This window comes from Amia ocellicauda, chromosome 4 (genome assembly GCF_036373705.1).
Source record: "Amia ocellicauda isolate fAmiCal2 chromosome 4, fAmiCal2.hap1, whole genome shotgun sequence".
NCBI lineage: Eukaryota > Metazoa > Chordata > Actinopteri > Amiiformes > Amiidae > Amia > Amia ocellicauda.
In genome coordinates this window covers 16,730,659-16,755,025 of record NC_089853.1, presented here as the reverse complement: position 1 = coordinate 16,755,025, position 24,367 = coordinate 16,730,659, and the positions used below count along the sequence as shown (strand labels likewise).

Below are 24,367 nucleotides of genomic sequence, written 5' to 3'. Positions count from 1 at the left end.
TCCGACCAATGAGAGGCGGAGTTAGTGGGAGGTGCGGAGCCTGCGTTGCGGCTGGAAGCGTGAGAAAAGGAAGCGAAGCTGCTCTGAGGTAAAGCCGAGTAAGAACATATATTTGTACAGAAAAGGATAATTGTCACAGTTCTTATTTTTAATGAATTATTAGACTTAGTGGAAGGGGGTTACAAACGGTGTCTAGTGAGCGGTTACATATACGCTGCGTGATGTTGGCTGATTTCCGATGTGCGGCACATGTGGGGCTTTAAGGGAGCCGAGAGAAACAGGCGCGCCTGTCACTGAGGGAGGAGAAATACAAAAAAAAAAAAAAAAACTTCCAAAAAACACCATCAAGCATCTTCTGGACTTGATACAATCTGGAAACGACGAGCCAAGTCAGCCGCCGCCCTAGCTGTGTTTATATGGACGTGCCATCGAAAATAGCCGAAGCCGTACGAGTTTTAGTTCTGATGATTTAAAGTTAGATCATGTTTGCTTGTCAAGTCATCTGAATCGACGCGGTTTGCGCATGCGCAGCAGCATAAGGTTGTGTTATTAAAAAATATTAATCATTTTCAGAGAACTGACTTCAATTTGGCATAATTGAAGTGATTGACACAATAGAGATCAGTCGTGATCGATCATGATATCCAACAATTGCCAAAGTTTATACAAATCTGGCGTTAAGAGTTGCATTTAGTTAGATTGGACATGGCTTCTCACACTTGATCTCAGATATGATTTCATTTTAAATGATAAAATAACCTTTATGTAATAATGAATCATTACAAAATCAATGTAGTAGCAAGGTTTTACTATTCATTCGTTGGCGGCATTGTATGAAATAATTGTCAGATAAGTTGTATGACATGAACACTTGGCTAAACATTTACATGTTGTACTATTAAACATTGAAGGGGTCCTTTTTAATCGCCATGGCCTTTTCCCCACAATGATGATATTATGATGGTATTTGTTACATTACTCATACAGGACAAATGGAATCATATATGATTTGCGAGGATTTTGTTCTTTAAATAAATAAATAAATAAATAAATAAAAAGACGTAAAAACAGTTAGTACACTATTAGTACACTAACCTGACAGAATTCAAGTGATTTTTTAAAAATCCTGTGAACACACATAGGACTATATCATGTACGGTATCCCCTTTAACATTTGGCTTACATTTAACCCAGATTCTGCTTTAACTTAATTATGGGATGTCACAGTTACATTGTAAGGAAATTCATGTACAATGTCTTTAAAGAGTTGCAACATATGATGATGCAACTCAAATAATTAACAGATGATCCCAAATCAAAATACATTAATTCCATATAAAAGTTTGTCTCTGTGTAATTTAGTTAGTGACTTGTTGTACAAATGATTATATGTTTAATATCCTGGGCCCAGCTATATTCTCCAGGGCAAAGTCCTCCTACTGAAACTGTAACTAATTGTAGATAATTATTGTTTGTATTTGCAATAATGACAGAGCTAGATCAATGTGATATCTTTCTTGAACATCTAGACAGGTTTTTATTTGTCACATACCAATAAGTTCTCTTCTGTTACAGTCAGACGGGGCCCTGCTTTTACAATGGAGGCAGACAAGGATGAAGGAAAAGGTAAAGCTATCTCAGATGTTACTTACAGTGGAGAATGCTTTTTCAGGCTGCACGTTGACAAGGTTGTGAAGGCAGCAATCAAAGTTGCCTTCGTTTACCTGAATTGTTCTGTTGCATTGGAGCTCTTACCATGATTCTCACTTGATGAACTAAGTGCCTCACAGCAGTGCTCGAACTGAAGCCATAATCTTACAGTGAAGTGCGGCCCTGTGTTGCATTGACTTGAGAGAGCGATGGTTATGAGTGATATGAGCGTGCCCCACTGGGAAGGCCTGTTTTGTTCATGCACAGGAGAAGGATTCAGAGAACACATCTTTTCATTTGTGTTTATTTTTTTATTAAGATTCAGAGTCGCATAAGTTGGTGTCCCACAGTTGCAGAATGGAAAGTTTTTTGTTTTTGTTTTTTTTAATATATATATATATAATATATACACTGTGCCTTCAACATGCATATATTTGCATTGGCTATAGAGCATGTCAGAAGAGGAGGGATCTCTTGGGGGCAGAATCTCACTTGGTATGTTTTTAATAGGATTGTCACTACTACAGGCCCCTGGGGCTCCTGAAAATGATTGGGGAATATTTGGAGTTGTTTGCTTCTCGTTCTCAGAAGCAAATGGAATAAAAGTATGAGATACTGCTCTTTTGTATCCCCATTTTATGACTCTGCCTCATAGTAATCCTGAAGTCATTGCTGAATTATGTCTAGCCCCCCCCAGCCTTTTTTTTATTCTATTAGAAGGATCAACGTGGACTGCTGTGCTGGAAACCTTAATATGATGAACTGAAAATTGCTTTCCACTTCTAGCCCCAGTTTTGCAATGCTTTTATTGTTCATGTACAAATGCATTGCAATATTTGTCACCTGTGGGAGCAAAATATATATAAAAAAACAAAACAAAACTGCTTCATCACCCTTTGCTGAGCGCTGTAGCTATTGACACTCCAGCACTGGTAACCTCAGGGTTTTGTGTGTGGTTTCCAGTGGAGGTTGTTTCAAAGCATTAGTTGCTACTGAAAGGGCAGGCAGGAAACAGAGCTGTGCTGCATGTCACACCATGCAGTTGAATGTTTCATATACCATACATTGTTAGTAAATGGATGCAATAGTGCCCCATTAGAGGGAATAAGAACAGTTGCTTTTTATTGCTGCTGGCCTTTTGTGGGAATTGGAGTCCTCATGCCATTCAAAGTGTTGCTTTTACTCTCTGCAAATAAGCAAGTGGTTTATATTATGCACTTATTATCCCAAATGAATTACTCTAGTACAGCTGAATGTTGCTGTTCGTTATCAGGGCTGTCCTGGAGATGTCTAAGATCCTGACTGCATACTGCATTCATATGACTCGGAAAAACTGTTGAATGGAATATGTGTATTTTGAATAATAAGCTTTAATAATATTAATTACCACTTCAAACATGAAAACAATCTAAACATTTTGGTTTTATAATTTGATTTTTTTTTCCACTTACCTTTGTACGAATGCTGTTATGAAGTTCTTGGATTGGTACTTCTGTATACCTACTTATATCTGACAGAGCATGATGTACAGAAAGGCTTCCTCTTGATCACTGAATTTTACAATTAAGTGTTTGTTGTAAAACCCTTTTACACATTTAGGAAAGGTAACCAAGACTTCAGGCTTCATTGCATAATCCAGAAAAACTGATACAATTTATTCTTGGCATGGTGTCTCCCTTTGTATCACCATGATTGATTCTGTGGAGAAAATGATTTATCAGGGATGGAATGTATGAACATAATAATTAAGTCCAGAAGGAAGTTTTCCCCATTCTCTGCGTTCTGGCTTAATTTGAATGATAAACACCAGTGCAATATGTGTTTGTGTGGCAGTCCAACTGTATGGTAAATCTGCAATTTTAAATCCTGCCCACGCCGGAGCCATATCCATGGTCTGTCTCTATACAGCTACTAAAATATTAATTACATGGTAGCTAATTAATTTTGATGTACCGTAGACATCATTAGCTTCTTTTTTGTTTTTAGTTTTTTTTCCAAAACACTCATGGCTTTTCAGATGTTACTGCTGCCCTGTCAGAGTTAGATTAAGTGTCATTCTAAACATTTAATTAAGCTGTACTTTGACCTTGCAAGGAAAAAAGCAAAAAAAGTCCCTGCTCTGTGTTGGCTGTGGCAAAACATTGAACACAAGAAGTGTTTTGAGTGTTTAGTTCAGGGAGTTCACAGAGCTCTGACTGTGTTGTTCTTACAGCAACAGACATTGCAGAAAGTTCTGCAGTTCTTTTATTTTATTATGATTCTGGTTATTATTCCTATTGCACAATTTAAGTGTCGGTATTGAACTTTCGGAGGGCTTTGTAGAGTCCTGTTTCAACAGGGGGTTGTGTAATGTTTTGAATGTGCAAGAAGGTCTTAGCTTGCTACTCAGATTTGAGTCTGGGTGTAAAATATTTGCACGTATGTGTATACATATTATATATAGTGCAGATGTCTGTTCTTTCCTTTCATCGTAACAGGTAAGGTCGGAGATCAGGTTATGCAGAACCCTCAAGCCCTGGCTACTGTACAGGATCGACTTGACAGCATAGCGCATACTCCTTCCACTATCATCGACCTCGAAAGGTAAGAGATGGGCTGCAGAACTTGTAAACTGTAGAGAAAGCTGGTTAATTCCAGATCAGTCCCTAATCTTTTCATTGCCTCCCTGAGTTATCCCCACATACCACATATGACTAATTCATAGTATTGTGAAGTTAATTAATTATTGTCACTTTATATATACATATTTGAAACATGGCTTATTATATTGAATTGGGAAGAGCCTTGGTGAATGTTTTGATTTTTCTAGCAGTAGTTAAGCGAGGGGAAACTATCTGTATACACGGTTTGCAAGAATACCCACACTGTCATCCAAAAACAAACGTATGCTACCCAGTCAACCTTCAAATGCTCCTGAATGGTCTCTTTTTTTTTTTTTTTACATAGATAATATATTTTTTTAATGTAATATCTATCTGAGATGTCAATAAATATTTCCACTTTAGCTTGCTAACTTCAAACGTCCTAAAGAGGAAATAGTGCAGTTTCTAAAGTGGGTTTATGCATGTACATGTTGCTATAGTGTATGTTCGATGCATTGCTCTTTTCCAGTTCAATTAGACGATATAAGCAACGTCAGTGTGCTCTTTCAGGGTTGCAGGAAGTCATGTCATAACTTCCTGGATAGCGGAAGCACCGCAGAAAAGTTACAAAAGCTCCGATTGATTCTTCCCACAGCAAAGGGGAGTCAACCGAGTGTTACTGCATGATATAAATGATAGTTTCCATAAACAAAATTTGTTGCTATTTCCATGTGGTCGTCAAAACTGAGAAGAAGGAGTTATTCTTTTCTCCTTTCCAATGACCGAGGAGATTAATTTGCAGTGAAGATTGTTTGTGCAAGTAAACAATCCCACATTCAAAGTGAGGAAACAATCTGTAGTCCTTTTTAATCGCAGTGGGTTCCAGCATTGGCATCACTTGAATCATCCCACTGGCCCGCACTGGCTTGAATTAATGGATTAATGCATGGAACCAATGTGAAGTGTTTGATTTGCGGAATTTAATGTGTTTGCAAGATAGTTGGTAACTTTCTTATTCCAGTACAATCTGGACAAAGGAATGGGTTATGACTATAGTGTAATGGGTGGTTTAAAAATGAATGCCTTCAGAACACTGCCATCTAGGTTTGCCTACTTTAGCAAAGGCAAATAAGGGACAAGTTAATCCTAGTGGAATCGGGCGCCATGCTCCCCTGGAGCTAAAAAATAAATAAATAAATAAAATGTTAACAGCCTTTAAATGTGTGTTTTCTTGTGACATTTCAGAGCATTTTTAAGTCTGTCCTAGCGCCAATCATGCTCTGAATATACTACTTGTCATTCAAGAAAAAAAGAAATACTGCTTACATACATGAAGTAAAAATATTTAAAGAATTGTAATGCTACTATAAGTTACTGGCTTTCTGAAATGAGCACTTATCTTAAGAAAAACATAGTCAAACTTTGAAGTGCTTTATATTGCTGGGAAATAGTCCAACATGAATAACTAGAAAAAGTAAAACCTATCAAAGGGCTAGCTGAAAGCAGTTGATAATTTTTATTATCTGATAACCAGAGTACAGATAAAACATAGAGTAAACGTAGGTTACTGAAGTAGTGGAATATACAGTACCTTTAAGGGTATGAGTAGTAGCCCACTAACAAGAACAAATCATTCAATGAATAGTGCCTTAGTAAAAAGTGCAATATCTGTCTTGGGATGTCTCTCAATCTATTGTTGCATCACCCCTCCCCCCCCTATTTTTGCAGCCTCATTCATTTACCAGGCGGACTATGTGAGGAAGGAGCCATTTTTAAAATCCGTCAGTCATAACAAAGCAACGGCCAATACAAAATGCAAACACACACACAAACACAAGGGGGGATTGCTTGCTGTCACAAGGTAGCTTTATTGCTATGACTATTAATACGTATTTATATAGTAAACGTTTTTCATTAATGCTATATTTAACAAGCTTCTCACAGCAAGAATGGAGGGGCTGGTAATAGTTTTGTGAAATTGTTACCATTTCCAAGACAGACCTCAAAAATGCATCTAAAAAAACAAATCTCTAGTTTAGAAATACAATTTACTTCAGCTGTTTGAGGTTTGCAGTAATAGGAAAGAACTTCAGTCCTTGGGTAAGGAAAAGGCAAAGTACATGAACATAAAACAGTTGCTCAGCATATAGGTGTCAATTTTTTACATTTTGAATAGAAGTGATTATTTGCTTTATTAAGCTGTCTGAAGTATGAAAAAGACAGTCCTTACCAGGTTGCAATATATTGCGATCAGCCTTCATACTTTTTGCAATAGCCTGCCCTTCCTAGACACTTCACGTTTTCTTGAACATGAATTGGCATGTACTTCATCCTCCGCTGGTTTCAGGCCCCAGAACAAATCTCTCCACGGAAGCGTGGCAAAGGTCTGGATGCACAAACAGCTTGCACTGATAGATGATATAAGGGCGAAAAGAAAGCCAATGATTCTGCAGAGTGATGCCAGCTAGACAGTCTGGGCTATTCAGTAAATCAAATAAATAGTAGTCCGAGGAGGAGTGATACGTGTATGACTGTCATTCATTTTATATTTATTTTAGTATCCCTCTCTGTGAAATAAAAGCAATGTAACATGATGGATGACTTTGTTTTACAGAGTAAGGGAACAGGAGACAGTTCTGAGATGGAACTGGAGGGACTGAAACGGTCAGGACATATCTGCCCTGGGAACCGACAGGCATTGCAAACTTAATCCGTTATAGAAAACGTGCCAGTTCAAAGATTTAGGCAATATTTTAGGCAATGTGTTTGACACATAGTATAATTTACTGTGTTTATGAATTTGTCACTTGTTTTTATAAACTTTTATTTTGTTATCGTATGAGGAATCCGAAAACATCTGGAGAAGCGGACCTACCAATCTGAAAATAGACCTGCGGGGGGAAAGAAATTATCCTTAATCACATATACTGGGTGGTTCATGCCTCAGGAATGCCATTATAAATATATTGCATGGCTTAATCAATCACACACAGCACATGTATAGTGGTCTTGGGATCTATTACAAAATCTGAGCATTCACTTGAGGACACACCAAATGCAAATCCATAGTTAACTGTAGGTGTGCGTGTTTTTATTAATCTACGTATCTTTCATTTTAGAATAATTAATTTTGAACCTGTACAGTGCTGTTTTTCGGTTATTGTACATTTTGAAGGAAAATTTTAAAATCCCGATCTAATAATTTTTGGGTAGGACATTGATGATAAAGTGCCAGTGAAAATGAGAACTGGAGTTGCTGCAGGGAAGACAAATCTGGAAGTTTTTCTACCACGTTGCGTTTCCGCTGTATCCAGGCGATTATGGCACAACGCATCCTGAAACCTGAAAGAGCGCACACATGCCAGCTTTTGACGTCCACAATTATTTGGCGAGTTTTGCTTTGTAAAAGTTGCTGATATGATCAAATCTAACTGGAAAAGTGCTATTAATGTAACATATACATTGTAGCTACACAAAAAGATGAGTAAACCATCATATTAGGAACCACTTTAGTCCTCGTCTCAATTTTTCAGTCTGTTTTGTATGATGCTACTGCAGAAAGGGAGGAACAGTCAGTTTCCCACTGAGTTTGATTCTCCAAACAGGTTTTCTCTAACCAGATGAGTTTTTGTTTTTGTTTGTTGTTGCAGTCTACCAAAGTCAGTCAAACGACGAGTCAATGCCTTAAAGCAGCTGCAGGTCAAATGTGCACACATAGAAGCCACATTTTATGAGGAAGTTCATGAACTAGAGAGAAAATATGCAGCCCTCTACCAGCCACTGTTTGACAAGGTAGGGCACAGTGTTAAATTCCTCCATTGAGGTTTTATGTTCTCTTGATTGTGTGACATAAAACTTGTGCACTCCTGGGGACCTTCTGCCAGTGACCTCTGACCCTTGGCCCCATTCCAGTGCTATATTCATCCCACTACAATGAGTGGTCAACAGTTTTACATTGAGTTTGGCCATTTCCAAAGTTGGGGACAGACTTACTGAGAGAATCTTAATTTGCATTAGGATAGCTATAGTACAATTGAAAGAGATCCTTGTCATTCAACCATGTTTTGTTTCTTAAAAGCCTTTTTAATATGTATATATTGCTACATACATGCAAGGCAACTAAATATCACAAATTATTTACTGAAGTAAATATTTCACAGAACTAGCATTAAATGTTCAGTAACTTTGCATGTCTATGTCAACACAAGGAATTTGATTTTTCTTGTGACATCAGTCAGCCAAAAGCAAGCAAGGAAGATTTATTTCCTTACTTGGAGAACTTTTTAAGATCAGATTCCTTCATGGAATAAATTAAACTTTTTAAAAAATGTGTATACATCGAGTGACCAGAAAGTGAAACAATCATATCTGTTTTCACTGTATGATTAGACATACATTTGTTTTTGTGTTACTAAACCATTTATAACTTTCAGATGTCTATTTGTGCCCTGCTGATGTTTATTTTCACAGAGACGAGATGTAGTCACTGGGAAGGTGGAGCCCACTGACGAGGAGTGTGAGTGGCACAGTGATGTAGAATATGAGGAAGATTTAGCTGTGAGTAGATTTGGGCAACCTTTTTTTTTTTTCCTTTCAATACACATATATAAATATTTTTCTTCTTAAACTGCCATTTAAATTAAATCTCTACCTTGATGAACTGTTCTGCTTGTACAGCCTGTGTTGATCATTTGCCCTCTAGTTCCTGGTGATTCACGCATCTGTGATACTATTTCTCCAGTGACATCAGACAAAGTATTGCCCTTCTTTTAAATTTCAATTTTCCTCTGTTCAAAGGGGGTTGATGACCTTGTTTTTAAATTGTTTTTATTTGTTAAGTATGTGATAATTAATTCTCAATATGTGAAATACATTTGCAATCAGTAGTTTCTTCTAAGTGTTTGTAAGGGTGAGAGACATGTGAGCTGCGGTTTTAGCACCTCGTTTACAATGACGAGATGTGAAAACATGTTTTATTTGCTACATATCTAGCTGCTAGAAATGAATCTGTCCTTACAGCTTGAGCAGTGTCCAGAGAGGTGTCCCTGTGACCGCTGCTGTGTGGTTTCTACATTGTGCAATTCTTACCACTCTGAAGCCAGACTCTCTCCCTCTTTCAATGCACAGGAGGAATTGACGAAGAAAGCTTCTGTGGAGGAGAAGACGGAGGATGCGGTTCAAGAAGACCCTAAGGGAATTCCAGAGTTCTGGCTCACGATCTTCCGGAGTGTAGACATGCTGAGCGACTTGCTACAAGTACATTTATTTTCACCTCCTCTCCCTTGAAGAAATCAATTCGATTCTTTCTTGAATCAGCCCACTTGTTTGTGCAGATCCTACTAATGGACAGAGTGTAGTGTATATTGAGTGGCGGGCAGGCGACTGTAGGCATATAAAATAATAAATAAATGATCTAGTCAGTTTAAATGGGTGCTTCACCAGTGAGTGCTTCTGATTGTGTGAGAGAGGAAAAGGACAAACTTTTGAGATGTAATCGCCAGATAACCAAAACCACCTCTAATCATCATATGCACACTCCTAGCCTAGTGTCATTGATTGCTGACTGACTCAGTCAATTGGATTAAATCATTTATTCCAGTGGTGGTGAAACTCTCTTTGGTCTCCATATGAGCCGCCACATACCCCCTCGCAGTGGAGACCAAGTCATTTTTATCTTTGTACTAAACTAAATGTGTCCTCAAAAAGATTGTTGAGCATGCTTCATCACAATGGGAAATGCCTCCCACAGGTTGCACCACAATGGATCTGCTTAAATTGATTCAAAATCCACACGAATTGAAATGTCAACACTTTCAGATGTCATTCAGAAGTTAGCAGGGTGTTGGTAGTGTAGGTGTATTTTGGTTCTGTGCCATGGTGTGAAGTAAAATTGTCTACTTGTTCTGACGAAATATGTGCTTCAGGTTTGTTGGACAGCCTTGTTATCTGTGGAATATCTTTGGTTATTGACTTCACGAGTAGATAATGCAAGTCTGTACAACACACACATAGGATGTGGGCCATATCATAAGGTGCGCACAATCTAAATATAAGCTTATTAATAAAGTGCATGCCAGCTCTCATACAGTTTTATAACCCCGTATTGTGTGTTTTACTTACTCTTGTCCTCCAAGTAGCCTAGAATAACTTTGACTTGGAAGTCTAGTAGTTAAAAAAGCAACCCCCCTCCACTTTGGTTTGCTTTGTTTTATAAAAAATAACTTAAAAAAAAAAAAAAAAACAGCTTTTTAAATATAAATGTCCATCTTTTGTCTTGTTGTATTATGCACTAGCCTTAACAGTTAAGGATATTCCATGTTTGTGTGTAAAAGCCTAAAATCTGATACGAGTGGCTGTGGAACTAGAGGATTGAATTAGTTGAATTTTCTGTTCATAAAAGTACAGGGAACAAAAATGTATTGGTTCTGCAAGTAAATTATATTCCTACCTTGACAAATTATGAAATGATTGTTCCTTCTATGAAAAAAAACACAATATAAAAGAATGTTGTCTTTGAAGGTGAATTTATACTGTTTTACAAAACCGTGTAATTTCATGAGCATTTTTAAATACCTGATGAAGAAAAATACATACAGTGAGCGGAAAAAAGTATTTGATCCCCTGCTGATTTTGTACGTTTGCCCACTGACAAAGAAATGATCAGTCTATAATTTTAATGGTAGGTGTATTTTAACAGTGAGAGACAGAATAACAACAACAAAATCCAGAAAAATGCATTTCAAAAAAGTTATAAATTGATTTGCATGTTAATGAGGGAAATAAGTATTTGACCCCTTAGACTTAGTACTTGGTGGCAAAACCCTTGTTGGCAATCACAGAGGTCAGATGTTTCTTGTAGTTGGCCACCAGGTTTGCACACATCTCAGGAGGGATTTTGTCCCACTCCTCTTGGCAGGTCCTCTCCAAGTCATTAAGGTTTCGAGGCTGACGTTTGGCAACTCGAACCTTCAGCTCCCTCCACAGATTTTCTATGGGATTAAGGTCTGGAGACTGGCTAGGCCACTCCAGGACCTTAATGTGCTTCTTCTTGAGCTAATCCTTTGTTGCCTTGGCTGTGTGTTTTGGGTCATTGTCATGCTGGAATACCCATCCATGACCCATTTTCAATGCCCTGGCTGAGGGAAGGAGGTTCTCACCCAAGATTTTACAGTACATGGCCCCGTCCATCGTCCCTTTGATGCGGTGCAGTTGTCCTGTCCCCTTAGCAGAAAAACACCCCCAAAGCATAATGTTTCCACCTCCATGTTTGACGGTGGGGATGGTGTTCTTGGGGTCATTCCTCCTCCTCCAAACACGGCGAGTTGAGTTGATGCAAAAGAGCTTGATTTTGGTCTCATCTGACCACAACACTTTCACCCAGTTCTCCTCTGAATCATTCAGATGTTCATTGGCAAACTTCAGACGGGCCTGTACATGTGCTTTCTTGAGCAGGGGGACCTTGCGGGCGCTGCAGGATTTCAGACTTCACGGCGTAGTGTGTTACCAATTGTTTTCTTGGTGACTATGGTCCCAGCTGCCTTGAGATCATTAACAAGATCCTCCCGTGTAGTTCTGGGCTGATTCCTCACCGTTCTCATGATCATTGAAACTCCATGAGGTGAGATCTTGCATGGAGCCCCAGACCGAGGGAGACTGACAGTTATTTTGTGTTTCTTCCATTTGCAGACACCTGGGAGCCAGAAATCAAATACTTATTTCACTCATTAACATGCAAATCAATTTATAACTTTTTTGAAATGTGTTTTTCTGGATTTTTTTGTTGTTATTCTGTCTCTCACTGTTAAAATACACCTACCATTAAAATTATAGACTGATCATTTCGTCAGTGGGCAAACGTACAAAATCAGCAGGGGATCAAATACTTTTTTTCCTCACTGTATATACACACATTTGAATTGATTAACATTGATTGGGAACACTGACGATCCCATTAGCAGTTCTGATTATGTGTACATTACATTGAGTTAAAAGATGGAAAGCTATTAACAAGCACAAAGACCTCAGACAAGAAAGAGTAGTTAGTGAAAAAACACTGGGTTTCTCTTTACACTCCCTAATCTTCCTGGTTTAAACCAATGTATTTTTTTTTTTTTTTTTCAGGAGCACGATGAGCCAATCCTGAAACACTTGCAAGACATCCAAGTGAAGTTTTCAGATCCCGGAGCCCCTATGGTTAGTCTATGCTGTCTGTGTCATTGTTTAGTTGTCTCATCTGAATATGATGAGCTTTCTGATTTCCACTTTGCAGAACTCAAGTAAAAATCCACAGCTTTCTAAAGAGCATTCTGTAATCAGCTGGATGGTAGGTAAGGAAGGGTGCTGGTGTTGCACAGGGCACAGTGGTTTCCTGATTGAATATTATATAATTCACATAGGAAAGAGAATTGTAGAAATCTTCTTCAGACTACTCAGCATGGCCTTCCATCATGCTAATATGATAATCCTGCCACATTGGTAAACGGGTGCATCTGTTAACTGGAACTGAGTAGACTAAATGTTGATGTTCAAAGGTCTAAAAAGGTTGACGGCTTTTTTTAAACGTAATTGTTTTCACTTCACAAATTATCTTTGTTTGCCTTGGCAGAGTTTTATGCTGGAGTTCCACTTTGAGCCTAACAGTTACTTCAACAACACTGTCCTAACAAAGGTTTACAAGATGAAGTCTGAGCCAGAACCTACAGACCCTTTCTCTTTCGAAGGGCCAGAGATTGTTGACTGCGAAGGGTGAGTGAAATTCTCTCTCTTAGGCTCACACTTCTGTCCACCTGTGCTCCCAGGGGTGAGCTAGCGACATCTGTACAACAATGAGAACAACTCAGAATACAGGCAATCTTGACATGGAGCCACTCAGTACATCCGGCAAATAAAATATAGCCTGGTTGAGGGAGGCTTCAGAGTTCTAGTAATTTCCAGATTTGCAAAACAGTGTTGATTTGATCCCTGTGCAAAGCCTGGGTTTGCCATCATTTTCACCTTGAGTAATGTCATGGTGTTTATTGGAATGCACAGGTTTATCTTCAATAACGGGGTCTGGGAAATAATCCAGTGGTTAGGCTATAATTTTGATGTCACAATCTATGTACATCGATCATATTTAAAAATAGCTCCTAATAATTTACCATTTGTATATTTGAAACCTCTTGTCAATCTACGTAATAGATAAAAGTTGATTGTTAAAAAATGAACAAAGTTGTGCTGTTACCTAGTTCTGAAATGATTACATGACACTCTTTTGGTTTTTTAAAGTGTATATATGAACCGTCCACTAGTCTAATCAGTTCCTAAACTATCCCTGAATGAGCTCACCAGCTCTGTTTCTCTGTCGTCCGCATGTCTCGCCATTCTGTGCAGTTGTGAGATTGACTGGAAAAAGGGCAAGGACGTGACGGTGAAGACCATCAAGAAGAAACAAAAGCACAAGGGCCGGGGCACCGTGAGGACCGTCGTCAAACAAGTGCCCAATGACTCCTTCTTCAACTTCTTCAACCCTGTCAAAGGTACGCAGGAGAGCTCCAGCAAAGCCTCGGCTAGGTCTGCCACAGTGGCTTGACCGAATCTCTAGCTTGTTATATAAATCCTTTGCATTTAAAAAATATTCAGGTTGTGCAGCAAACTCATAGTTAAGTGAATTACTTCTGGTCAGTTTTGATGAGCACAGACCTGGTTTGAAATGACCCGTTCTGTACTGATTAGTGGAACACGGTCAGCTGTCCTGCTAGGGGCTGGGGATCCCTGGCTTTACAGCATCCCAAATGATGACCAAGTTTAAACTTAGTCTTAATTTTTTTTTTTTTAAATAATAAAATATCAATTATCTACCTACTTCATTCCTCTCGTTTCTTTTGAATGTAACTAATCACTACTCTTTAATGTGCAGCTCTGATTAAGGAATTTGCTTAACAGAAATAAACATGCAATACCTACCAAGTTAAATATTAGTACTGTGGGCAAATAATCATTAAGCACCGCACCTCCATTGTGGGTATCTAACCAAAGACTGCACCGCTCTGTGGAGTTGTGCTTCCCGACTCCTACTGAATGATCTTTTCTCTGTGGGATTCAATGTGCTTCTCAGTTGTGTCGGGATGTGCCAACTGACTGAAAAACGGCAAATGTCATGCCAATCCACAAGAAAGTGGACAAAACTGAGCCAGGAAATTACAGACCAATCAGTCTCACCTGCATCACTTGTAAAATGTTGGGAAAAATGATTAGACAGAAAATAGAGGAGCATCTTAATGAAAACCATATTCTTGGAGATAGTCAACATGGGTTTAGAAGAGGCAGAACATGTCTTACTCATTTTTTAGAATTTTGTGAACATGCAACTGCAGCTGTAGATCAGGTGAAAGCATATGATATGATATACTTAGATTTTCAAAAGCTTTTGATAAGGTTCCACACCAAAAACTGATCCTCAAACTGGAAGCTGTAGGTATTCAGGGTAATGTAAGTAGATGGGTTATGAACTGGTTGATGTATAGGAAACAGAGGGTGTCGATTAGAGGAGTCACTTCTAACTGGAGTGAGGTTGTTAGTGGAGTTCCACAGGGATCAGTACGAGGGCCTTTGCTTTTTCTAATCAATATTAATGATCTGGACTCTGGGATAGATAGCAAACCTGTCAAATTTTCAGATGATAATAAAATAGGTGGCTCAGCAGGTACAATCTCGGCAGCACAGGCTATTCAAAGGGACTTAGATAATATTCAGTTGTGGGCCGACACCTGGCAGATGAAATTCAATGTGGACAAGTGCAAGGTAATACATGCAGGTAACAAAAATGTCCACTATAATTACACTATGGGAGGAATAGAACTAGATGAAGTAACGCATGAGAAAGACCTAGGAGTCTACGTGCACTCCTCACTTTCTCCATCCAAACAGTGTGGGGAAGCAATAAAAAAGGCAAACCGGATGGTAGGGTATATTGTCAAAAGTGTAGAATTGAGAACAAGGGCAGTAATGTTCAGACTGTACAATGCGCTAGTTAGAGCTCACCTGGATACTGTGGACAGTTCTGGGCTCCACACTTCAAGAAAGATATCGCTGCTCTAGAGGCAGTTCAGAGGAGAGCAACCAGACTTATTCCAGGTCTGAAGGGAATGTCCTACTGAGAGACTGAGGAACTGAACCTTTTCACCCTGGAACAGAGGAGACTACATGGGGACTTGAATCAAGTCTTCAGAATCATGAAAGGCATTGACCACATCAAACCAGAGGAGCTTTTCGAGATCAGCAGGGACACACGCACCCGGGGACACACATGGAAATGGAAGGCATTCAGGACAGAAAACAGGAGACACTTCTTCACACAGAGAGTCGTCACAATCTGGAACAAACTCCCCAGCGATGTGATAGAAGCTGAACATTTGGGAACATTTAACAATAGACTGGATAGTATTCTTGGATCACTTAGTTATTAATGGACACCAAACAAGCACAATGGATCTAATGGCCTCCTCTCGTTTATAAACTTTATGTTCTTATACGAACAAGATGTGGCAAATGTTCTAAATGAGTATTTCACAGTTTGAAAGGTTGCTGTGTCCCGTATCTCTTTAAAGCTGCAGGTGCAAGTAACAGCAGCAGGTGGCAGCACTTGCCCATTTTAGTTGACTTCAGGTCTTGATGACATCACACATCTTCTGCCCTAATGGCTTGTTCATACCTTTTCCATTTGTGGTTGCATTTGTTCCCAGCACAGGCGGAAGAATTGTAAAATGCATTCCTCTCTTTAGTTCAAGTTCATTCATAATGTTGCCCAAAATTTGAATTCCTTCCTTCGTGTTCATATACTATTTTAAACGTGATCTGTAGGCCTTGAGACAGCCCAATATTTTAGTTCTAGTGTTGTTTTGTTTTTACCCTAAACAATGTAGTTTTTTCTACACCTTTTTGCAATTATGAAATAGTGTAGCCGTAAGTTATAGTAGGAGTGACATTGTGAATGAGAACATGGAAAATTGCTTCCAGGGTTTAGTTTAATTTTTAACCTTTGCTTTTTCAGACTCTCTCACCCAATGAATTAAAGGACTTAAGATTATTGTGCCAAGCCTGCTCACTTACCAACTTTGTGGTTTAGCATTTTGTATTGTATTTATTGCTGAAGGATAGAAATGGAGATTCCAGAGGGCTTCTTATTGGCTGAGATCTGATTAGGTGTCTGAAAGGGGTAGAAAAGGATTTTGCTTTAACCACATGTTTAAGCTGCCTGTTTGTCATAAGCAGCTATGAATATAACAATGAAATACCAAAGGAGAAATATGAGCTCTTACTGTGAGTGACCTCAATTAAGTTGTGGAGTAATTTGTGCACACCTTTTGGCAATTTTGAGAGTCGGAGCAAGTCAGGTGTACAGTCTCAGCTGCCTGCCAGCATTCCTGACATTAAAGAAACCGCCACATCCAGTGAAGGGTGGTATTTATTCCACCAGTCATGTGGACATTGAACAGTTGCTATTCCGGAAGCTTGAAACTGCACCTGTTATTTCTTTTAAACTTGAAACTAGCCTCTGCGAAATTTTTTAATGTAGTTATTTTTTTGTTTATGGGATTCTTACTGGTCAATTATCATGCTACAGTTGACCTTAAACTACAAACTGCACCTGTGTGACTTCTTTTAGATTTATTATAGGCATCTAAAAGGAATGCGGTTTGGCCAGCTGATAAGTGTGGGAAATTGTGGTGCATTTCAGAAATTACATTCATAAACTCGTCTCAGTTTGCCAAGCGGATGTAAAGAACTCTCGGTTTCATTTTGCGAAGGTGGTATCTTCTTTGGCTGAGCAAATATGTGCATTTTGCAGTAATTAAATCTGATCTGAAACTAAACGATAGATCCCATTACAGATCAGGAATTTAGGACTGCATGTAATTTTAGTTCTTGAAGGTAGTATTCGTGTGGGAAAGAAGGTGCCAATCCGTGTGTGATTGATGCATTTCCTAATGCAATCCTTTCTCGGAGAAAAGGGTTGAAGGGCCATTTTGTTTCCCCCCTGCCAGATCGTTACACCCTCATAAAATGTGGTTTATTGAAACAACATGTAGGACTTTACAATTCAGATTTTTTTTTTTTTTTTTTTTTTTTTTTTAAACTTGTCATGTTTCATTATATCCCTCCTAATAATGTGTGATTTGTAGAAGTTTCGATTATAATTTTTTCAATATGTTTTTCTCTCTTTCAGTGCTTGGAGATGGGGAGTCTTTGGTAAGTACCAAGATGAATTTAAAGGCCATGTTAACTATGCACATGCACATGAGCTTCACAAGGAACTCAACCAGGCTTCTGAAACAGGTTCTCAATGTATAAGTACTCTTTATATTATGCTATATTAGCCAGGAGCTGAATACTAAAATACTTTATTCTTTCTTTAGTCTTCAGGGAGTGTATTCTTTGAAGCTCACGTCATATGTAATCATGATTGCATACTAAGCATTACGTATGCAGGCCAACCAACCAAATTGCATATCTTAAATTAAAATTAGATTAATTGCATTCTGAATCATGCTCTGAATTATTAGCTGAATTTGCTGTGGTAGTACAGGAAACCATTCCCATTGAACTGATTTAATAGACCATCTGAAATTATTCAGTATTGGCTTCTTAGGTGTGTAGACCATGACCTATTGTGTGACGCATTTATACTTTAAAATGGCTATTGATCAAAACAGATTTGCAGAAGATATTTTAATTTAGATTGGAGAATATATAATTATTTGTATTTGCAGGATGAGGACTCGGAATTCAGTCTAGCCACGGATTTTGAAATTGGCCATTTTTTCCGTGAGCGAATAGTCCCTCGAGCCGTATTGTACTTCACTGGAGAAGCTTTAGAAGACGATGACAGTGTAAGTCCTTGTGTTTTTTTATTATTATTTCAATTGAAAATGTTTTTCGGGATGCATCGCTATTGCGTTGGTTTTAGGTGGTTATAGTTTTTACAATTAACTTTTTTTGTTTTTAGTTTGAAGAGGAGGAGGCAGAGGAAGGAGAAGAGGAGGTAAGCAAAGCAAATCTAATAAGAAATCCCACTAATTTGACAACTGCATCCTATATTTCCAACACTGTATTCCCATTTTGAGTTCTGTATGAATGGCAGATCATGCAAATCTTGAATTACAATCCAAATCTGTGTATTACAATGAAACCCATGCTAATTTCATTCAGAAGTAGTCATTTTTCTAATTTATCTTTCAAGACGTCTGAAAGATTTTAGGATTTTAGATTTTTTTTGTGTGTGTGAGAGATGAACCATGTTGAGATCAGAGTTTTAGGAGCAGGTTAATGCATTGTTCTCCAGTAAGTACACTGATCAAATTTCTGTCTCTGACTAGCAGCACGAAGACGATGGAGACGATGATGATGATGATGCAAACTTTGCTCCTAAGGTCAGTGTTCAGGCAGGGAAACCCATACGTTTCCCTCTAACATTCCCAATGAATTTCACAACTTAGGCCTCTCACCTCCTTGATGTTACAGAGGACTAACTGCTGCTTCCTGTAGTTCATACTCGTGCGGTCTTCATTTATATAGTCTCCAGAATGTTGTCATTGGTGTTTCCACCTCTAACTTAGTGTGATTTTTATCTTAGACAGGCTGAGAAGCATGACCAGTTTTATAGTGTATATGGAAAAAGGTTTAATTTCTGTCTACATTGCTGCATTTTTCTCACTATCTATTAATGGCAAAAGTCAATATTTTTTCTGTTATTCTGTAGAGGAAATGTAAGTTACAGATACATTTTTATAATAATTATTTCAATTTTATTTCAGTATTTTATTCCAGTTGTAGATGAGTAGTCTCTCAGGAGCTCTGTGTCCACTCCTCTTCATTGCCATTTTTGTCCACCGCTCTGTGATGAGCACATCTCCTTTAATTATAGTTGAGTCATAGTCCATTTTAGCAACTTTCTGTGTGTTTCTTCATCACTTGCAATTGACACCAAATGAACAAAATAATGATTGGTTTACTGTGTTGCAATTATTTCCTTGTTGTCTGCAATGGGTTTCTTTGTGATACCAAAGCATCTTATGGTTTTTAACTCCTTAGATATATGTCCAGTATGCCAATGATATTTAAATGTACTGGGCAGACCCCAGCCTCTGTGATGTACCCTTTGACGGCTGTGGTAGAACCAGGCCAATAGTGAAATTCCACACTAGTTAGGTTTCTGCTCGGTTGTTTGTTAGTTTAAATGATCAATTTCTTTTTCTTGCCCCCATTGCAGGCATAATTCATTCTCACTTCATGCATTGATAGGTAAGAGAGAGAATGGATCTCATTTCCTCAGCTTCATCCTTTGTGTCTCACTCCTGTATCTGTCCGACTTTCTGTCCTTTTTATTTATTTTGCATTTGTGTTCCTGACAAATGTGTCCTCACCCTGAGATTAGCGATATGTAGATCAGTGGTTTAAAATGTAATAATACAAATATTTAAAATAATACTCTAGTTCTGTTTGAACATTTAAAAGTGTAAGCAAAATTGCAAATGGGGACTCAAACTATAAATCTATCCATATTTTTCTTTACTTGGGAATGATGGGGCGGGGCACAAAGGAAAAGCCAACTCTGGGGTCGTTTGTAAGAATTCTTAATATGAACATGGGCAACATTTTTACAAACCATGTTCAATTCGATTTATCAGACCAGTTGATGGAGATAAGGGGTCAAAACCATCTGAGATTTCGTTTTCCTTTCATAAAGGAAGCAGTTTTTCTAAGCCTAAATCTGATGGTGTCCCGTGTTGTTTTCTTTGCTTTCTCAGTCACTGTCTGTCTGTCTCCTTGGTGTTTGAAGTTGCAGAATGAATGTGGCCGTGTCAAGTGTCCTTTTTAATGAGTTACTTCCGCACACTTTCCCCTCCTAGCTTTGTAAATTCTCCCTTTCTTTAAACCTGTCTACCGGTCCATTTGCTAAATTATTGTTTTGTTTATCTGTTTTTGTTTTCTCTCTTGTCCCCAGAAAGACGCCACCCAACCTGCTGAATGCAAGCAGCAGTAATGTTGAGATACCGCTGCCATATGACTAGAGGCGCCATGGCGACCGATGCTGTCCAAATAGTCTGCAGATGGCGTTTCCTCCTCCCTGCAGAACAATCTCCACGATCTTTAAAAAAAAAAAAAAAAAAAAAAAAAAAACTCCAAAAAAAAGTTTTAAAGTGCATGACTTTTCATTTTCTTGATTTATTTTCGCTTTACATTGTACAGAGTAAACCTGTTACTTCCTGGGATTTCTGAAAGTACAGCAGTAATAAGGTGCAGTCGATATTCTGTGTTCATCTTCTGTGAATGCTCAGAAAAGCTAAGCCCACAGGCTTCTAGGAGAAAACGTTGAACTCAACATCAACACATTCCTGACACCCTGTAAAGAAATAATTTTGACAACTTAAACGCTTCAGACTTATCCACCATTCGACTTCACATCATAGGTTACTCAGGGTTTTTTTATGCCAAGAAAAAATTAAATGTGTGAAAGTTCAACTATTGACAGGAACTTAACGTCATTGGGATAGCCTGCTTACGTTTGTCCATCGTTTGTTAAAATCGTTCTCTTTTTAAATCTAAGGTTTCACTTATACAGTAGAGTTTTTTTATTATTATCCCTCCCCCTTAGCCCCTAGTTTGGTTGCGTTTGGTTGGGACTTTCTGTATTGATTCGAATATAAATTGTTTTGCACAGCTTGAGAACGCACTGGGGAAACCAGATCCTGTTATTTTCGTCTGTCGTTTCATCTGTTGCCGCACACCCCCTCAACCCACTTACAACCCCCCCCATGTCTGAAATCCTGCATCTTCAGTCCTCATGAGAAACTGTTGCTTTGCCTCAGCACTTAAGTGAACACTTACAAGATATTGCCAAATTATTTGTATTCTTTTAAATTTAAGTTGAAAGGACTCTGCAATGTTATATTTTAATATAAAATAAATAGAAACAACCAGGAGGGTGATCAATCAACAGTGTGCAATGCACATAATGAATGCATCAAACCTCTTGCCAACTGCATCAGTTTTGTTTAGGCTTTGGGCTGTTGGTGAATGCATGCACTGCTTACTTGCCAACGAAGCGCTATAATATTAGAGAGCATACTGCATTTTGGGGTTTCAAGCTCTTGAAACCCAGGTCATTTTCTTTAAATCACATCTTTATTAGTAAAATCCATTTGCTTCACTTCTGTTTAAACTTCCAAGGTGGGTCTATGAGCATGTCTTTAATCCATAGCTCAGTGGCAGGACACTTTGCTTGTATGGTAACAGTAATAAATATGTTGATGTTTAACTTAATAAATATGTGTATAAATGTGTGTGTGTGATCTATATCACACTCACAGACACTATAAGAATGTCATATACACTGACATGCTGTCTTTTTTGCAGGCAATGCATAGATTTGTCAAAATATTTTTAATTAAAGGGAAAAAATGTTAATGTTATTAAAGTTCTCTGAAGTAATGCCATTTAATTTGACCTTACTGACAAGACAGCTGTGCTTTACCTTAATGATCTATTTATTTCTTATCCATGAGCACCTTATGGATACCTGCACCCTTTGAGGTCTCCAGATTTTATGCAGCCAGGTTGGCAAGTATCTGTTGTGGATCATTATGTTTTCATAGAATCTCAGATCAACAAGAGAAGTGTGCCTCACGGTACCTCGTACAGGGGCCAGACTCCAGACACCGCGGAGCGCTTGAGAAGGGGCCATGGCTGTCTATTACTGCTCAAAATGGTGCGGTTGTTTTTGTTTGCTTTTTGAATTCAAGAGTTTAGGTTTAAGCCTCATCCTGAGTGAATATTTAAGGAAAGGCAGGCAGACAGGCAGTGCTACATACTTACTGGTTTTGGACATATTGGGTGGAGGGGTAGGATTTATTTCCATTTTTGAAAATGAAAAGCAATATCTATACACCTTTAAATCATTTTTAAAACTGCACTTAACCCATAATGAAATTATTAGAACTGAAAATGAAATTCAATTGGTGAGAGTCCTTGTATGTAGAAAGTGCATTTTTGCCTTACACTGTTCTACACAATTTGTTACTCAATATGGTGTTTTCAATTTGTACAGAATAGCTAGAATATTCTATTAAAAGTTGTGCAACATGATAGCAGTTACTGTCTTTTTTGCGTGTATTCATTTTTTGTTCTTGCATTAAACCAGCATAAACCTTTCCTCTTTGATTTAAAGATGGTCTGTTTGGAAAATTGTCGTGATATTTGAGCATTGTAGAAAGGGAAACGCCCTCTCTGGAGCTTATTTTGTCTATTAATAAAGTTTTATATTTGCCCAGTTCAGGGATTACCATTACAGTTATTTCATGTTTTTTTTTTTATTATTATTATTGAAGTAGAATGCAAATGTACATCTAGTTTTCAATTAACAAAAATCAAACCGTAGTCAGTTTAAACCTGGGGAGCTGGTTTTATTTATTACAGCATGTATATATATGTGTGTGTGTATATATATTTCTATATATTTCTTTTTTTATTACACAGTAGTTATGAGTAAATTTGGATCAAAAGTGTTATGTTTGGTTTCTGGAAGGACAGGCATCACTGGTAATCATGTCTACAAAACGTTGCTTCCAAGAAGTGGTTGTAGTTGTCCTCAGCTGGCAGAGTCTATTTCTGTCACAGACTGCTCTTCAGTGTGTGTAGGCTGGCCAAGGGAGTGTGGTTTGGTGCAGTAAAAATGCATATTGTATGTTGAAGCAAAAATGGTAAATCTTTTAACTGGTTTGCACATTTACAGATGTACTAGATTTTAGTTTAGATGCAGAGGGAAATCAAGCTGACCAGCAACACAATGCCTGACTAAGTGGGAATATTTATACTATATGAAGCAATATTTATGTTTAAACATATACACAATTAACACAGATATAAAGTCAACATGTAAAGTGTTGGTCCCATGTTGCATGAGCTCAAATGAAAGATCCCAGAAATTTTCCATATGCATGAAAAATGTATTTCTCTCAAATTTTGTGCTAAAATGTGTTTACATCCCTGTTAGTGAGCCAGTCTCCTTTGTCAAGATAATCCATCCACCTGACAGGTGTGGCATATCAAGAAACTGATTAAACAGCATGATCATTACACAGGTGCACCTTGTACTGGGGTCAATAAAAGGCTACTATAAAATGTGAAGCTTTGTCACGCAAAACAATGCCACACATGTCTCAAGTGTTGAGGGAGTGTGTGATTGGCATGCCGACTGCAGGAATGTCCACCAGAACTGTTGCCAGAGTAATTAATGTTAATTTCTCTACCATTAACTGCCTCCAATGTCAAATGTGGCCTGACAGCCACAGACCACGTCACCACACCAGCCCAGGACTCCACATCTGGCTTCTTCACCTCCATGATTGTCTGACAACAGCCATCCGGACAGCTGATGAAATTGTGGGTTTACACAACCAAACAATCTCTGCAAAAACTGTCAGAAACCATCTCAGGGAAGCTCATCTGCGGCTCGTCATCCTCACCAGGGTTTTGACCTGACTGCAGCTCTGGTGGACATTCCTTAGTCAGCATGGCAAAAACTAGAGACTTGTAATCCATAGATTAGGTCCTAATTTATGTATTTAAATTGACTGATTTCCTTATATGAACTGTAACTCACTAAAATCTTTGAAATTCTTACATGTTGCATTTATATTTTTGTTGAGTATATATTATATATGTAAAGCTTACCCTTATTTTGTGTGTGTTTTAAAAGCAGGGCAGGTTAAAATCCATTCTTGGGCTTATAATATTGTAATGTTAAAGCTATATTGTACAGTATGGAACTGTGATCTAAACTGAATGCAGTGTTTGCAATTGACAGACTCAAGTATCGGACAAGACCAAATGTAACACTAATTGAAGACCTGTATTATGGTTTAGAGCAGGTTGTTTCCAATTCCAGATAATACATCCAGATGATACACTAATTACAAAACACTTGAAGGCCTGCCAAGGAATGCTAACTTCCTCCTGTAAATCCAATAAACAGGTCAATGATTTCTAGTAGTTATGTGGCCTTCTGTTAAGCTTTGTGTTGTGATGCCCCTTATTTTAATCACTCAAGCTCTGTCTTTGTGGAAAATGTAATTTATTTACCACTGTTACACTTT

The 24,367-nt window shown here is 38.2% G+C and overlaps 1 protein-coding gene across 7 annotated transcripts; it reads left to right on the top strand.

The window, feature by feature from the left end:
• nap1l4a (nucleosome assembly protein 1-like 4a) lies at positions 1-22,358 on the top strand. 7 transcript variants are annotated; one of them, XM_066701123.1, is made up of 15 exons: positions 1-88; positions 1,576-1,626; positions 4,128-4,233; positions 7,883-8,024; positions 8,703-8,789; positions 9,360-9,488; positions 12,354-12,425; positions 12,838-12,977; positions 13,605-13,750; positions 17,440-17,462; positions 17,984-18,103; positions 18,220-18,255; positions 18,593-18,643; positions 19,483-19,514; positions 20,222-22,358. In XM_066701123.1, the coding sequence occupies exons 2-14, from the start codon at positions 1,599-1,601 to the stop codon at positions 19,486-19,488; spliced, it is 1,086 nt and encodes a 361-aa protein (XP_066557220.1). In that variant the 5' UTR covers positions 1-88; positions 1,576-1,598; the 3' UTR covers positions 19,489-19,514; positions 20,222-22,358. The 7 variants fall into 7 exon arrangements, with proteins under 7 accessions (XP_066557220.1, XP_066557219.1, XP_066557218.1 ...); XM_066701122.1 differs by having other exon boundaries at positions 20,218-22,358; XM_066701121.1 differs by having other exon boundaries at positions 18,590-18,643.
• The last annotated feature ends 2,009 nt before the right edge of the window (positions 22,359-24,367 follow it).

Coding starts and splice junctions, on each gene's coding strand:
- nap1l4a (XM_066701117.1), top strand. CDS start 1,599: ATGGAGGCAGACAAGGATGAAGGAAAAG. Junction 4,234..7,882: donor ACTATCATCGACCTCGAAAG/GTAAGAGATGGG, acceptor TTGTTGTTGCAG/TCTACCAAAGTCAGTCAAAC. Junction 18,256..18,589: donor CAGAGGAAGGAGAAGAGGAG/GTAAGCAAAGCA, acceptor GTCTCTGACTAG/CAGCACGAAGACGATGGAGA.